The following is a 15,758-nucleotide window of genomic DNA, read 5'->3' as shown; positions in this document are numbered from 1 at the left end:
TGAGTTCTATCTTGTAGCAGTGAGTTCTACAGGTTAATTTTTCTTTGTAGAGTATTTATTTCCATCAGCATTAGATTTTGTCACCTTTTTAGTTTCACTAAATTAATTGTCATCTAATTAAAGAGCAGTTCTGCTTCAGGTTGAAACAAGGAGCAATTGATTGAAATTTAAGTGCTGCTGTCACTGTAATTCCATGCATTCTGATACTTGAGCTCTGATCCTCTGAACTCTGGCAGCAGAGATCATATAGCAGAACACACAGTGGCTTTCACTTGCTCTCTTTTTAATGGCTAGTTGCTTTACAGGGAAGTAAGGGTAGTTAGTAGGGCCTATAGCTGCAGAAAAATCCAATTTTAATTTTTTTTCCCCTTAGTTTGTAACTTGCTTCAAACTCATGTGGTGATGTGATAGCTCGGCCTCGAACCCATGGACATGGTGATTCACAGAGAGGATAGAGAAAGAGAAATAAAATCAGAACAACAGTTTGGTGTGGGGGAGGGATAGAGCATAGTATCATTGAAATGGAGACAACCATACTGGCTCTAGACGGGTAGATATTATCTGATGTTTCAGAAGGTAATCCATATTACTCTTTCCCTTGACTCCTCTTCTGCCCACATATTTCTCTCATCAGAGCTGTAACTGAATGATATGTAACCTGGGGAAGGATAGGTAATAAAAAATGCAATAGAACCAGGCCATGTAGAACTTTAAAATGCTGGATTAGTGCAGTATCTCCCTGCACAATGTGGGTACTGCAAATTACAGTTCTGAACACAATCCTTATAAACTGGCTTTGGACACTGTACAAGTACTCTGTGTGCTTAATATACAGAGTCTTTTTTCTTTCCTCTCCCTCTCCTCCTGTCTTTAGGTGATGTCCATCACAGCAGCAGCCCAGGGAAAGGAAGGAATCTTCCTGAAGCTTACCCAGCCGTACTGCAGCCTTTCCTGGGACAGAAAGGAAAGAAAGGCCTGGCTCATCCCGGCCTTCCCGCACACGTGAGGAACGCCGTACTTGCAGCTGCCCTTTTCCCAGAGTTCCTGAAGGAGCTGGCAGCTCTAGCCCAGGAACATTCCATTTTATGTTAAAAATTACTGGGGGATTTTGAAGATTATTGTTCATGGGTTTTTAAAATGTGTTTTGAAAAAGCTTTTGGAGTTTAAACAAATTTTTAATGCAAAGCTGCTTTCAGAAGAAGGTTGTACTTCAATATTTCCTGAAAATACTTGATTTGGAGGGGGAAGAAGGAGGCAAAATATTATTCCAGTTAGGCCTTATAATTTCCCTCTGTGCTACATAATTTATTTGAGATTTCTGATACTGCTCTTGCTGCAGCTTCCTTCTTCATCCCTTCCTCGTTACACAGCCACCCTTCTTCAGTGTCACTAATTCCTGTTGGATTTCTGCAATAGACACTTGTTGGCTGGCTAAGAGACACAAACATGTTAGTTTTTTCTGTTCCACAAATACTCTTCTGGATAACTTGTTAGACAAATTTCCTTGAAAAAACATTGCTCCATGGGAAAAGTTCACAGTATAAAAAGGCATGCAAAATCTGCACAAAATCTGAAAAGGGGTATGTGAAGGGCTGTGTTTCTTGATGTCATTGTTGTCTTTGCCTCTTCCCTTGCTTCACCCTGAAGCCGGGTTCTTACTGATCCCCACCCAAAACCCCCATTTTAACTACTGGCTCAGGTTTTCTGAATTCAAGTGATCTTATGTGTAGCAAACCCCTGAGTAGCTGAAAGCAGGTGCTGGGCCCTACACATACCATATTGCCTTATGTTGCAGACAGATCTGCAGCTATCAGCTGTTGGGCTTTGAAGTCCAGTGAAGTGTGTAAGTGGATGTGGATTGCAGACTGCCTGGAATTTTCCTTGCGGTTCCTCGGCATTCCTTGATAACTCTTGCATTGCTACCTAAGCCTGCCAGCATGCCTTATTTAGTAAGATTTGCACAAAGTACAAAACAAAATGTTTCTATGCAAGCTGTTATTAGTGTCTAGTTTGTTTGTATGCTTGTTTTAATAAGCTAAAGAAAGATACTCTGTATTTTTCTGTAGTGTTAAATGGACAGCAGGCTGTTTTTTGTCTTTGTCTTTTTTTTTTTTTTATTAAATGAAAAAGGTTTGCTTGCTCATGAAAGGTGTTCTGTTTTATTGTTAATTTCTTTTAAGGATAAGGGAAAGTTAAATACTGTTTGTTTACTTTTAATTTAGGTGTTGACTTTTCTTAATATTGCATTTCTGGGATGGTGAGAAGAGGACCAGGCTATTCACTAGCTGCAGAAAAGGAAGGAGTAATGGGGAAAGCTGTCTGGTGGTGACTAACTGCTTGAGAAAATTCTCTTCTGTGAGTAATGGGCTTCATTAGAAGACCCCAAACATGATGAATTGGTGCATCACCACTGTATTTTGTCTTATCTTAGCTGCATAATTGTGCTTCCAGTGTGTTGTAGTTGGCTACATAAAGAGGGACTTAGTTCAAGAAAGCCATAAAACCTTTTGCCCAGGATATAAGCTAACAGTGACTCCAAAAAATGTGAAGAAACAGAAATCAGAAATAACATTTGCATACATTTGTTCTCCTGCTCATTGTAATTCCGTAATGTGGAATTCCAGTTAATCACATTCTGATTTTGAAACACACTTTCTCAGAGATTTCAAGGAAAAAAACAGTTTAAAAACAAAAACCAAAGACATTCCAGAACAGTCTAATTAATTGCACATCAAATTCCTCTGGAATGTGCAGTGCAGTTTAAGCTCCTAAATCCTTTAGGTAGTTCTGAAAAGTTCTTCCTTTAATCTACAAGGTCTAGATTAAAGTGTCTGCATTCATTGTGTCAGCCTGCTGTAGGCTATTCAAAGAAAAAAAAAATCCCAAAGTCTGCCTCCAACAAAATCCCCTCCAGAACTTCTCTGGGTCCATCTTTTCTTGTTTGCTGCACAGTCTTCATTTCCATGATGGCTGGGGGTCCTGTTGCTTCTGAGCTGCCTCTTTCTTGTTTAGTTTTTCAGGTGCCACTGCATCACCATCCTGTAAATCACCTACTGACCTCCACATGGCCCTCTTTCACCTCAGCAGCTTTCTTGGAAGCTGAAGCCAAAGCTGTGGGGTTTTTCCTTAGGTATTAGTTACCCAGGTTGAAGAGAGCTCTTTCTTTATCAGTTCCCCCGTGGCCTCACATTGTTGTTGTAAATGAGTAATGAGATTGATTGACTCTTTTTTTTTTTAATTTTTTTAAAAACTTATCCTAGGGCACTGTGGTTTCTTTCCCCACTCCCTCATTTCTGCTGCCTTCCATGCTGTACCTGGGGGGGTTCAGTGTGTGTGTTGGAAGTGTTTTAGCATTATGGTTGTAGGGTCAGTGCTTGCTTTGCTTCTCACCTCTTCTGCGAAAACTGCACGTGAGCAAAAGGAAAGTTTGATCAGCTCACTTTTAGTGGTTTAGAAACAATTGCTAAAATGCAGAAGCAATCTAATCCCTTTTTTTTGAGGACTTTTTAAACAGGAATTAGAAAGATTATTTCACTTTTTTAAAAATAAAGAACTCTGCAGACCAGTGCTCAAGGCAGTAAATTACTACCTGAACACTTCCTTCCTTTGTTTGTATTCTGAACTAAGAATCCTTATTTGCTGGGTAGAAGGGATTTCTTTGGAGATTGTTTAATTTTAACTGGTGTTTTCAGCAAATGGACAAAATCACTGCAGTTTCATCCCAGCAGGTCTGTTAAGCTACATGAGGATTTTAAAATGTGGACTGCTCATAAAAGCATCTGTAAATTAGAGGAAGGAGAGGATTTTCCTCATAAGTTTTAGTAGAGTTTATGTTCTACATCCAGTAGGATAAAGTCAGCCTTTGAAATCTGGAGTTGTGTGGAAGGCTTCTTGCTGAAAGGTCAGAGCTGTGTTTGTGCACAGCGTCCCCTCACCAATGGGAAATGTCTGTCAGCTCCCCAAAAGGAAGAGGTGGAGGAGTGCAGTGACCCTGGCTTAGAATGTAAAAATGAAGATCATACATGTACCTTTGCATTGCTTTTTTTTGGAGTGGGATCAGACTTGCAGCTGTGTCTCAGATGTAATAGCAGTATAATGTCTGGCAGCCAGCACAAAAAACTGTTGGTGGGAATTGCCTCTTCCTGCCTTCAAAATGCAGAACCTGTGATTTAGCTTGAAAATGTTGATCTTTTCAGATGAATCACATCTGTGTGCATAAGCTCTTCAGCCAAATGCTTCTCTAATCAGCTTCTTCTCTCCAGTTAGATAATGTGTTATCCTGTCTCTCAGCAATGATACATCCTTTCCCAAAAAAACCCTGTACTTGTGATCCAAGCTGTGGTCCTGCCTGTAGGTCCGTGGAGGACCACAGCATTATGCTGCTCTGTCCAAGAACAAGGAAGTGCTTTGTGATCTGGTTTTTCCCACATTCAGGTGGGTGTGTGACTGGAGCAGTCCTTCTTTGGTACATTGGCTCAGCATCAGTTCCAAATGAAGTGCCTTGGCAGATCTGTTCCAAAGACTGCAGGTGGTGGCTCAGTGATACCAAAGTGAATTTCCAGGCTCCTACTAGATGCTTCAAACTGTGAATGCCACATTTCCAATTATGTAGCCTTGGAGTGTGTTTTTAAGCTGTTCTGCTATTGCAAGGGATCTTTCCAGCATTTTAAACCTGCTTTTGTGTGTGTATGGTTTTGGTTTGTTTTAGTGTTTGTTTATTTTGTTTTTGCAACCTACCTATAAAGTGAGCACTTTGTCTTCAAAAATTTGTAGTCATTCTCTTTTACCTTTGACCATTTTTGGATGCTTTTGGGTTAGTCTCAGTAAACATACACATGGTTTGCATTGATTGGACTAAAGCACTCAGCAGTTTCATGCATGCTTGTGCTGACCTTTGGACATGTATAGTCATGTGCAGTTCACATGTTGCTAGCTGTGCTAACTACCTATATTATTGTATTCTAGGTGTTTTTCTTAAATTTGATCTTTTTCATGGGTGCCCTAAAGAGTATTATGATATTTTGAATGGGATCAAGTTATTGGTGTTGCAGTTCTAGGTGTGAAAAATGTATTGTCTTTTTTTGTCCTGGTAACTTCTGACTTTGTTTTTCGAGAACAGAAATGAAAACTTTTGTTTTCAGCTGTATTCTGTGGAGATGAGAAAACTCTAGTATCAGGCGTGGACTGTCCCTCCCACCAGCAGGCCCAGGTACATCCAGATCATAAATTACTTGCTGCTTCTTTCTTTGGGGTTTGTCACTTTGCAAAAAGTCTGAATTCACTGGTGTCATGCTGTGGTACAGAGCACTTGCCTTTCAGGTGTGATTTGGTATTTTTAGTAAGATTGGTTAATTTCCTAGGATGGGAGAAAACAAAGTGTGATTGAGGTGGACTTTGGACATCAGCCGGGAGCCATGCCTTGGAATGGGAGCAGGACTGGATATTCAGGAAGCCTGAGCAGCACTCCAGTGCTGCTCTTTGGCCCGTGCACAAAGCCCAAGTGATCTGTTCAGTCCTTCAGAGAAAAACATTTGCAAACAAACTTGCAGCATCCTGCAGACTCCGAGGGTTTAAGTTCAAGAGGTTAAGTTCTATTTACCAAGAGAAGTTCACCATCCAGCACAGCGTGTACACACTCACTACCCTTTTGTGCACTCTGCTTAAGCCTCTCAGAAGGTTTCATGCTTCAGGAAGGATTTTTAGCTCCTCTAAGATGCTCTAAAATCTCAGGGTTGGAAAGGAAAGGATGGGAGCAGTGTGATTTGTTGCAGTTAAATTATGTCATTGTATCATTTGAATTTGTAGCCGCAGTTCCTGTTTGAGGATGGCTTGATTTAATAAGCAATTTACTCTGCTATATTAAATGAAATTGCTATGTCATGCCTGCAGTTCTTATGACAGCTCCCATTACGTTTGTAACATTTAAATTGCATCTGTGTTTATGAGTAGAATACTGGGATTTTCTTCTTTTTTTTCTTTTAACTCAGATAGCTCTGGCAGTGTACAGTAGCAATACTGCTGTGTCCTGATCTGATTTAGATAATTAGAGTATGTTCCTTGCACTCTTTGAGCATTATCAGCAGAAATGGAGGATACATGGGCTGCTTACATTAATGAGCAAACCAAAGGTAAAATGCCACAGAGTAGCAGGGGCCACTTCCCTCTGTGTGAAATGCAGAATTTATGTTTGTGTTGCTCTGATTTATCAGAGACCAGAAAGAAAAAGCTCAAACTTGAAAAATTAATATGACCATGTCCTACAGTACCTGTCCAAGTGGACAGCAGTGCTGTGTGATGTTTTGGGACAGAAATGTGCAAAGAAGGGTAAAACTTGCTTCTTGTGAAGGTGGTGTCAGACTTGCATAAATAGGTGCTTGGGTGAGATGATGGTGGTGCCTGCTGTCTGACTGCAGACAGCCACAGAATGCAGCACTATTTCTGTGACTTTGTTGGTGGTTAAAGCCCTGCTCTGACTAAATGCACTTTATTTTTTAGTGGCCCCAGCTTTTCTAAACATGTTGTGGCCCAGCATCAATGTACTTCATTTGTTACATGCTCAGTTGGAAGCCTCTTATTTATGAAAAGGAGCATTACTTGGATTCTCAAATATGTAGGTGCTTAAAGTGGCGTTTTGTTGCTGACTGTGCAAATCTTCTTTTTGTTCATTGATTATAATGGTTCTTGTGGCAGCTGGATTAAATTAAGACTGAAGTCTCTGGGCTAAAAGCCCTGATGGAACTTTTGTGCAAAGGCTGCATTTCTCAACTTTGGCACTTCTGCAGACTGCCCGCACACAATTATGTACTGTGGACTAAATACCTGCAAACCTTCGTCTCTGATGAAGCCATTTCCACAGCAGCTGTGTTTTATTGCAGTCTGCTTTAAAAATAACTAGCTTGGATTTAGACCAAAAAATAACATGGACGAGTCAAATCCAAGACAACTGAACTGTGTCCAGCTCAGTGCTGCTGTGTCAGTTTGGCCAGAGCTCAGACAAAATACCAGCTCAAACTCAAAGGAGAGGGAGTGGCTCTGGGTCTCAGTATCCCTTGCTGCAGCTTGAGCCAACAACTCGTGTCTCTTGGTGTCCAAGCACAACTTGGGAGTTTAGAAACACAGATCGGTGTCTTTTGTAAATCTCTGGGGTCATAACATTGGTTTCTGAGCTTCTGTGTGGAAAAAATCTAGCAGCCTCCAGGACCAGCCTGAAAGTGTGGCCTCTTGAGCAGCTAAAATACAACTTACTGATGGTTATGCCTGCTTAGTGGGTTAGACAATTACAGCTGTGGCTGATGCAACCAGTTGGGAGAACTGCTTTGTGCTTACACAAAAGGCTGTGCATGGAGGGAGCATTCCCTGCAGTGAAGCTGTTGGCTCTTGTAAGGATCATGGCAGTGCAGGTCTGCAGCTCCAGGTGCTGGACTTGGAGGCCTTTCTCCAATGGCTGCAATGACAAGGCAGGGAATGTTGCATGGGTTAGTTTACTGCCTGTGTATGAAGTGGGATAACATGGGATCTGGCACAGCTGTCACCAGTCTTTTTCTTGGGCAAAGCCAGCAGGCAAAGATGGGAATTGTTCACAGGGTCATGAATTGGGCTCCCCCACACAGATAAAGGGGAGAAACCAAAGGTCAAGATCCCTCACCACTTAGTTTTGCAGCTGGTCAGGAAATGCTGTAGACAGTTGTGACATGCCTGTATGTCCTACAGGAGAACTTAAGGATCTGTGACTAGCATGGTCCTGGACAGAAGGTTCAGTTCCACTGGGAGTATGCACAGCTATATTGCTCACTAAACTATCTTCTTTCTGCAGCTTTGTTCCCTCATGGTGTCACCTGAGCATTTCTGCAGTTTGCTTTATTGCAGTTAAAATTCAGGCTGTCTAGCCCAAAGTGGGATGTGGGCTGGAGTACAGTCAGGAGACAAGTGATTCCCAGTGGTTTTGTGTTTCCACTGCAGTCATCCCTAGTTACTGATTGTGCTTTGCCCAGGGGCTCTTGAAGATGGAATCTAAATTTGCCATCACAATGGGCAGAAAAATGCACAGCAAATTACAGGTCATGACAACTTGGGATTTTGTATTTTACTGCATTCCTCACACTGTTTATCAATAGAGTCCTCTCTGTCTCTGTATTACCTGAGTGTTTGCGGCTTCTGAGGGGGCAGGGGACAACTTCCACTTGAAGCCATCCCAGTGCAGGGAAGCTTCTGAGCATTTGGGTTGATAAATGGAGACCTCCTGTCTGCTGTAACTTGGTTTTAAGTGGCCATTGCCTGATCCAGAATCCAGTGTGTGTATGTGTAAATAGCATTTTAAGAATATGCTGGCAACAAGGGCAAACTAACTAGGAGTGTGCTATTATTTCTTCTCCCTCATGCAGTTTGAGAACAGACAGCTGACTGAAAACCCAATTTGTTTTTCTTTATGTATGAGAAAACAAACACTTTCCAGGTTGTGCATGCACACAAGGCCATAAATCCCTGGGAAGGTGCTGCTGAGGTCAATGGTTGTGTAAGTGTAGGTAGAGGGTGCTCAGAAGAGACACAAAAGCATCCCATAACCCTGACACCACACTGCAAAGCAGGGTGGAAAGGGGCCACACTGAAACCACGGCTGAATGCTCTCTATAATTTTTTAGTTAAGGTTCCTATCATGTACTTCTATTTTTAACACAGTTAAAATTGTACTCTGCAGCCAAGGCTGAGTGCTAGAAATTCTTTCTTAACTACTTAGAGCACTGCCAGCATCTTTTTAGACAACTTTCTTCTCCTGTTCTGCAGCCTCAGATACAGGATACTTGAGCTATATGAGAGAAAGTATCAGCTCTCCACCCTCAGGCCTGACCTCCTAAAAGACTTCGAGCAATGAGTAGATGAGATGGTCGTGAGTGTCTGGTGTCAGCTTTTAATTTGTGAGCATTTTCCTTGGTCCTCTGTTCGTGGATAGTAACTGCTGAAAATCTGCATGAAACTGTCCTTAATTCACCCTGCCTGACGCTGTTGCACAGATGGCATCTGCAATCATTAGATCAGAGAGCACTGGAGTAGCTAAATGAGATTTCCAAGTTGGGGTCAAAGCCTCAATCTTCATTCCAGAGCTCCAGCCTTGATACAGCCACACTTGGGACAGCCTCCTGGCCTGCAGGATGTCCTACATCGAACACTTCAGAGTCAGGCTCTGCCTCCTATCCTGCAGACCCACCTGTCCTGTAGGCTTGTTTTATTTAAATAGCAGAAACTAAATTCCTTGAGGCTCTTGCTTCTGCTTTTTTAATGTGCTCATCAACTGCTCTAAGCAGATATAAACCAAAGCTGTTTGATTTGCTCAGTTCAGCACTCCACTTTTTTTGTTGTTGTTGTTTTTGGTTTTTTTGGTTTTTTTTTTTTGTTTATTTTGAATTTGCTGTGAGCTCCATTTAGGGGAGTGGGAAGGTCGCTGCTGTATAAGGGCCTTGGCAGGCAAAAAGGATCCCATGTTTTGGCTGTATTGGTTCAGTCAAAGGGGTGTGAGGTGACTGATGAGCCCCTTAATGCAGGCTTGGATAGTGGGAGCAATCTGAGCTGGCCCAACTGAGCCTTCCCATTGCTAGGTCTGAGCACTGCCAGCTACCGCTGCTTTGAAGTTGGTCGCTGGTATCTCCACAAATGTTAAAAAGGTTCATTATCTTGATCTCAATTGGTTTAAACCACTTTTTTCTCGTATCAAAAAGAAATTTACGTTTTGAGTCTGCAAAAGATTTTAAAAATTTCAGAACTAACTGTTTCATAATATAGTGCAAAATTTATAGACTATGGGTGCTCTTTACCTTCCCTGGAAGGAAAGAATATTACAATTATCCCTTTTTAATCTTGTTATCCATTGTCTTTGGCAGCTGGAGGTGAAAATAGATTGAGACTTAAGAGTAAATTATAGAATGGTTGGAAGGGACCTTAATATAATTCTGACCCCCACACTGTTGCAATACAACACGGAATGAACGACACTTACACGTTGAGATGTTTAAGGTGAAAAAGGGCACGTTTATTTTTTGACTTCAGTATTTGTAGAATTCTAAATGTGACTATGGATTGGAGGATGAAATTGTTACTTCTTTAACTACACTGGTTAAACTAGCAGTTTATTAATTTTTTGTTTTTCTAGAAAGGACTGCAAAACAATCATTATTTACATGAAAAGTGCATGAGAAACTCTGTTACAAAAATGTAAATACCAGAAGGCTTAGAAGAACTTTAGAAGCACAGGGCGACACCCCACCATGGGCAGGGATACCTTCCACTAGAACAGGTTGCCCAAAGCCCCATCCAGCCTGGCCTTGAACATTTCTAGTGATGAGGCATCTACAGCTTTTGTGAGCAACCTGTTCCAGTGGTTCACAGGAAAGATGTTTTTCTTAATATCAAATCTAAACGTGCCCTCTCTCACCTTAAAGCCATTCCCCCTCATCCTACCACTACATGCCCTTGTCCTTCTCCAGCTCTTGTTGGCTCCCTTGAGGAACTGGAAGGTGCTGTAAGGTCTCTCCAGAGCCTTCTCTTCTCCAGGCTGAACAGCCCCAACTGTCTCAGCCTGTCCTCACAGGTGAAATGTTCCAGCCCCCTGATCATCTTCATGGTCTCCTCTGGACTAGCTCCAACAGATGCCTGTTCTTCCTGTGCTGGGACCCCAGAGCTGGATGCAGCGCTGTGGGTGTGGTCTCACCTCCCCTGCCCTGCTGCCCACAGGGCTTGGATGCAGCCTAGGACATATTTGGCCTTCTGGGCTGTGAGTGCACGTTGCCAGGTCATGTCAAGTTTGTCATCCCCCAGGACCCTGAAATCCCACTTCTTTGCACAGCCCCCCTTCTCAAGCCTGTCCAGATCCCTCTGTATGGTATCCCTGTCCTGCAGCGACCATGCCATAGATTGTTGTCATCAGAGAACTTGCTGATGCATGAGGGGGCACTCAATCCCACTGTTCTTGTCACCAGCAAAGATGGGAAACAGGGCAAGGCCCAGTGACAACCCTGGACAGTCCCATTCATTACTGGCCTCCATGTGGACATCAGAATAATGACTGCAGCTCTTTGAGTGCAACCAGCCAGCCAATTCCTTATCCCCCGAGCAGTCCACCTATAAAATCCATGTCTCTCCAGTTTGGAGATAAAGATACCATGCAGGACAGTGTCCAGTGCTTTGCACAGGCCTAGGTGCATGATGTACTGACACAGACTCTACTCAGAGAGAACCTGGCTGATGATTTCTAACAGGTTTTGCACACATTAATGAAGTATAATTCCACAGTAAAAGAGTGGCTAAGAAGAATTAGCCCATAGAATTATCAACAGTAGCCTTGCTACATTAATTGAGATGCTTCCTTCATCACCTTATTTTTCTTCCAAGTACATTGTTGGTTTGATTTCTCTTCTTAAAAGGCACCCACTGCAGCAGTGGGGAACTCAGCAGAGCAGCATCCAGCTGTGCCACAACAAACACTAACCTTTGGAGGACCACCTCTGGGAAAACTGTGTTTTTTCTAAACTGAGTGAGGATCTCCAAGATTCAGGATTTCATGGAGAAACCATTGTGCCTTCTTGTTTCTTGCTGCCACGGCAAGGATTGAACAGAATTCCAGTAGTTTTGTTGTAAAATCTAAACCTTTATTGACTGAACACTTACAGAAAACTCACACCACTCTAAGTAAAAATGGTAGCTTTTGCTCATGATGTGAAAAGTGATAGTAGAAGTCTTAGTGTGAAGGTCAAATTACATGAAAATCCTGGGCATGGTGTGATTTGGGAGTTTTTGGAGGTTTAGGCTTTTTGCTTGGCTTTTGAAGGGTCACAGTTTTTGACTGCAGTTGTGTTACTGCTTTTTATAAGCTGTAGGATGACGTTTGAATTGTAAAGGTACTTTTTAATGAATAATGGGTATACATTTTATTCATTAAATGGATTGAAAACCAAAGGAGTTTTTCCCTTCCAATGAAGGAGTTTGCACTTGAACCTCAGGCAATTTGTACAGCAGTGTCCTCCTCAGGACACAACATCAGCACTGCCACTCAGGAGGAAGAACTGCCATCAACCTACTTTGAACTAGTGCTGCAAGCACCACATTTGCCAAAGGTGACTGAAGTCCCAGGGCCACACCTGCTGCACTCCTGTGACAATGTCTGCCTGCAGGCACATCCTAAAGAACAATTCTGAAGAAGTAGCTGTGAGGCCCAAGGTAGGTGTGATCTTTAAAAAGTATGGCTTAGCAATCTCCAGGAGGATTTAAGAACTTCAAGCATCTGGTACTAAATGGGATTTATTTCCCCACTACATGAAAATTTGACAGGCTCCTTCTTGTTGCATTTCCTGTTAATGGCTCGATCAGCAAAAGCTGGTTGGGATGGGGAAGTTTATTCCAGATCCCTGCATTTCAGTGATTACTGAAAGCCAGGAACTGAAAAACAAACTGTGTAAAAAACCCAAAATAAAAACTACCAGCACAAAACACCCCTTAGGATTAAGTAGTGGAGAAGGACTGAGCCCCAGCTGAATCCAGCTCAGCCAACTGCATGTTCCATTCCTAAGCAGTACAGTTCCAAACTGCATGATCCAAAGCAGTTCAGTTCCAGATGACAGGAGAAAACCACGTGCCAGAGAAGTACCAGCCCTGGGCATTGGGTGTGTGTAACATGGGGCCAAGTTCTTGCCTCCAGAGAAAAAAAAAAACCAAACTGGAGCTGGGGCTGTCCTGTTCAGGGCCAGGAGCTGCACTCCAATAATCAACTCCAGCTATTCTGTGATTCTGCTTGTTCTGTTGTAGGTTGTACAGGGCTGCCTGTACATCTGCTGTTCTGAGCCTCTGATGCCAAAATGGGATGTGACCCTCAGAAGGGCTCAGGTACACACCCCTCAGGCACCCCTCAGAACTGAGAGCAGGCACAGCAGGTATGTGGGTGCAGAACTGGGAGAAGGTGAGCAAACAATCTGACAGGGTGAGATACCAGCACTTCTGTTTGTGGCACTACCCTTAGGCTCACAGTGAAGCAGCTCATGGCTTCATCCTTTCCCCTTTCCTCAGAAACCAGGAAGAATGATAGCAGTGAACTTTTTGTTCCCTTCTCTTAAGGCATCGAGGCACACGTGGGTTCCTCAATGACTTCTGGGTGTTTTAATAATTGTTCCTGTTGTGCTCACAATGACAGTGAGTTATGGTGTGCACGCTCAGACTGAGATTGTGATTTGAGATTGTGAATCCCCCTTCTCACAAACAGGCAGACAGAAAAGCTGAGTTTGTACCTGCTTTATTGGAAAACTAACCCATGCAGTTTCAGTTCTCTGTGTACTCACAGACACCTCTGGGAGCTTGTTTCCCAGGGCTGTGTGGAAATCACATTTCCAAGTGCCACATCAAAGCATGGGAGATGCAAATGGCTGTATCCTGCTTTTCTCTGGCCCATCTGCCTTTGGCTGATGCATCCAGGGAAGGCCGGGACTTCAAGCTGCTTGAAGTATATCCAACAAGCACAGTGCTGCACAAGGAGACACCAAGGTTCATTTGCAGACAGAACGAAGCACATGCTTCTTTAGTTGCTTGTGTGCTTCTTCTCTTGTGGCTACCCTGACAGCTTCTTCTCTAGCAATTGCTTCACCAGAACAGGACTGGACCGTCCTTGTGTTTTCTTCTGTACCAGACCAATTAACTTATTTAGAACTTTTGGATTTCCTGCCTTTATCGCCATAACCTTTAAAGAAAAAAAAAATGCAACAGACACCATTGTTACAGGAAAACTGAACATCTTCACTCATTCCCAACCAAGGTATGAATATTTTTGTTGTTTCGCCTATTGTGATAAAAGACTACATTTTGGATAAAGTGTTATTTATAAAAACTGCCTTCAGCCTTGCAATAAGCTCCTGCTCTGCTCCCATGAGAGAACAGCGAGTCCCTACAGCATCAGGGCCTTACAACTAATAGAGAAAGCTCCTCTTATTGAAAGAGTCAGAAAATACTTTTGGATTTTACAGTGTCTGCAGCTTGAACAGCAACTTCCTGGAAAAAAGCCAGAGAAGTGAGATGGACTTTCCTTGCTAAGAGGATCTACCATTTTACTGAATATAATGTTCTAACAGGTAATTTGAAGCTAATCAAAATCTATTTGATAATATTGGTGAGGTCCTTCAAGCACAGATGTAGGTGTTTTTTCTTTCCTTCAAGCAAGGACTCCTTTACAACATGATGATTAATTAACTGGTAAAATATGACCTCCTATCAGACAGCCTTTGATGCACAATCACCTGCTACATTGCAAGGGCCATGTTTAAAAGCTGAAAGGATCAGAAATTTCACCTTTGGGCCTTCCTAAAGGAGATGCTACTGCTGAAAGACAAGCATCTGGCTACTGTTTGTGTGGCAGGGAAGGCATTCTCTACCTTGTCAGAGTTACTGGGCAGAACACAATCAATGCAATGAAACAGGATGACATATTTGCAGATGTTCAGGGAAGGGTTGCAGACACAGGAGCTATGCACTGTGCCAATACCAAATTCAGATGCAAATACTGCTTCTCATTACAGTATCTGAATTATTGTCAGTCTAAAATCTTCTCTGTTATGTTGCACAGTGGAAAGGACTCATTACTCTGGATCTGCTAGAAATTACCAATGTGGGGCAGAGTGCAGTACAGTCCTGGTCCTGCACTGTCATAAAGTGCTCAGTGTTGGTTTGAGCAGCTGTTTAGAAGCTATTTTGTTCTGAAAAAAATTACTCTCAAAACACATTGAAATGGGAGTGTGCTTATGGACCTTCCAGCTCCTGCACTTCCCAGTCAGTTCTCTCCATTCTCTCCCTCCCTGCCTATGCTTTCATACCAGCCTGGCAATACAGCAGCACTTTTATCAGGCTCTGCAAATGAGTCAAGTCAGATGGAGGTCACGCTGACCTACTGCAAGCTCATTTTATCAAAAGCTCTTGCAGAGCTCTTAGCATCCCCCAATGAGATCTGGAGTGGGCGGTATTGTTCTCAAAAGATGTTAATGTTTTTTTCCAAATGGCAAATGGAGCTAGACATTGTTTATATTAGAAGTAGGCTATTCACTTCTGCTTTTACATTTTTGCTCCAGAGAACATATAAGCACTTGTTTTCATTTTGCTTCTTATAAAGCAGATTATATAGACTCTGTCAAGATCCCTTCCCACTCCTCCCCTTCATGATCAACAAGGGCTTTTTCCCTTTTTTTCCAGCTTAGACCTTGTTAGACTGACCCACACTGGCTGCTGTGTGTCTTTCAAGGAGATGGGGAAGAGCCAATCATCCCCCACGGGGAAGCGTTTGTGTTGCTGCCACAGCCCAGCAGAACAGCAGAGCGGGCAGCAGCTCTGGAGCTGCTGCTGCTGCCACAGGGCTCTGGCTCCTTCCCACCCCACAGCCACTGTCAGGCAGGAGAGCCAGCGAGGCTCCTCTCTTTGGCAGTGGACAGAGACAGGGATATGGCAAAAAGTCAGATGCAAGCACAATTTCTGCCTTGCCAGCTCTGATACAGTCTCTAATTCCATAACTAATATATGCCTTGCTGGTAGGTAACTTCAGCTCCAGAACAGTTTAACAGTGTTGCCCCAATATCAGAACAGATGACATAAAAATCAGAGTTATGTGGCTGGGTGGCAGGGTCAGGTTAATGGCAGTACAGCTGGAGAGGGACAGAGCCCTGCAGTTTTGCTTTCCTGCATTAAAGTTTTATGGTCTCTCAGAATGACTTAGCACATTAGCCAGACTGGTAATTTGTTTTGCA

At 42.8% G+C, this 15,758-nt stretch overlaps 2 protein-coding genes across 2 annotated transcripts in view; one reads left to right on the top strand and one right to left on the bottom strand.

Annotated features, from left to right (window-relative positions):
* The window catches only part of FHIP1A (FHF complex subunit HOOK interacting protein 1A), a 34,200-nt gene extending 32,136 nt beyond the window's left edge, over positions 1–2,064 (top strand). The window contains exon 11 of the mRNA XM_058024594.1: positions 875–2,064. Within this exon, the coding sequence (XP_057880577.1) occupies positions 875–1,092 (218 nt within the window). The 3' untranslated portion in view covers positions 1,093–2,064. The remainder of the gene's footprint in view (positions 1–874) is intronic.
* An 11,190-nt stretch (positions 2,065–13,254) lies between these two features.
* Positions 13,255–15,758, bottom strand: part of GATB (glutamyl-tRNA amidotransferase subunit B) — a 49,698-nt gene continuing 47,194 nt past the window's right edge. Inside the window, exon 16 of the mRNA XM_058024277.1 lies at positions 13,255–13,711. Coding sequence (XP_057880260.1) covers positions 13,583–13,711 — 129 coding nt within the window. The 3' untranslated portion in view covers positions 13,255–13,582. The remainder of the gene's footprint in view (positions 13,712–15,758) is intronic.

This window comes from Melospiza georgiana, chromosome 5, assembly GCF_028018845.1.
Source record: "Melospiza georgiana isolate bMelGeo1 chromosome 5, bMelGeo1.pri, whole genome shotgun sequence".
Taxonomy (NCBI): domain Eukaryota; kingdom Metazoa; phylum Chordata; class Aves; order Passeriformes; family Passerellidae; genus Melospiza; species Melospiza georgiana.
The sequence above is the reverse complement of the archived record's forward strand: the minus strand, read 5'-3'. Positions and strand labels throughout refer to the sequence as shown.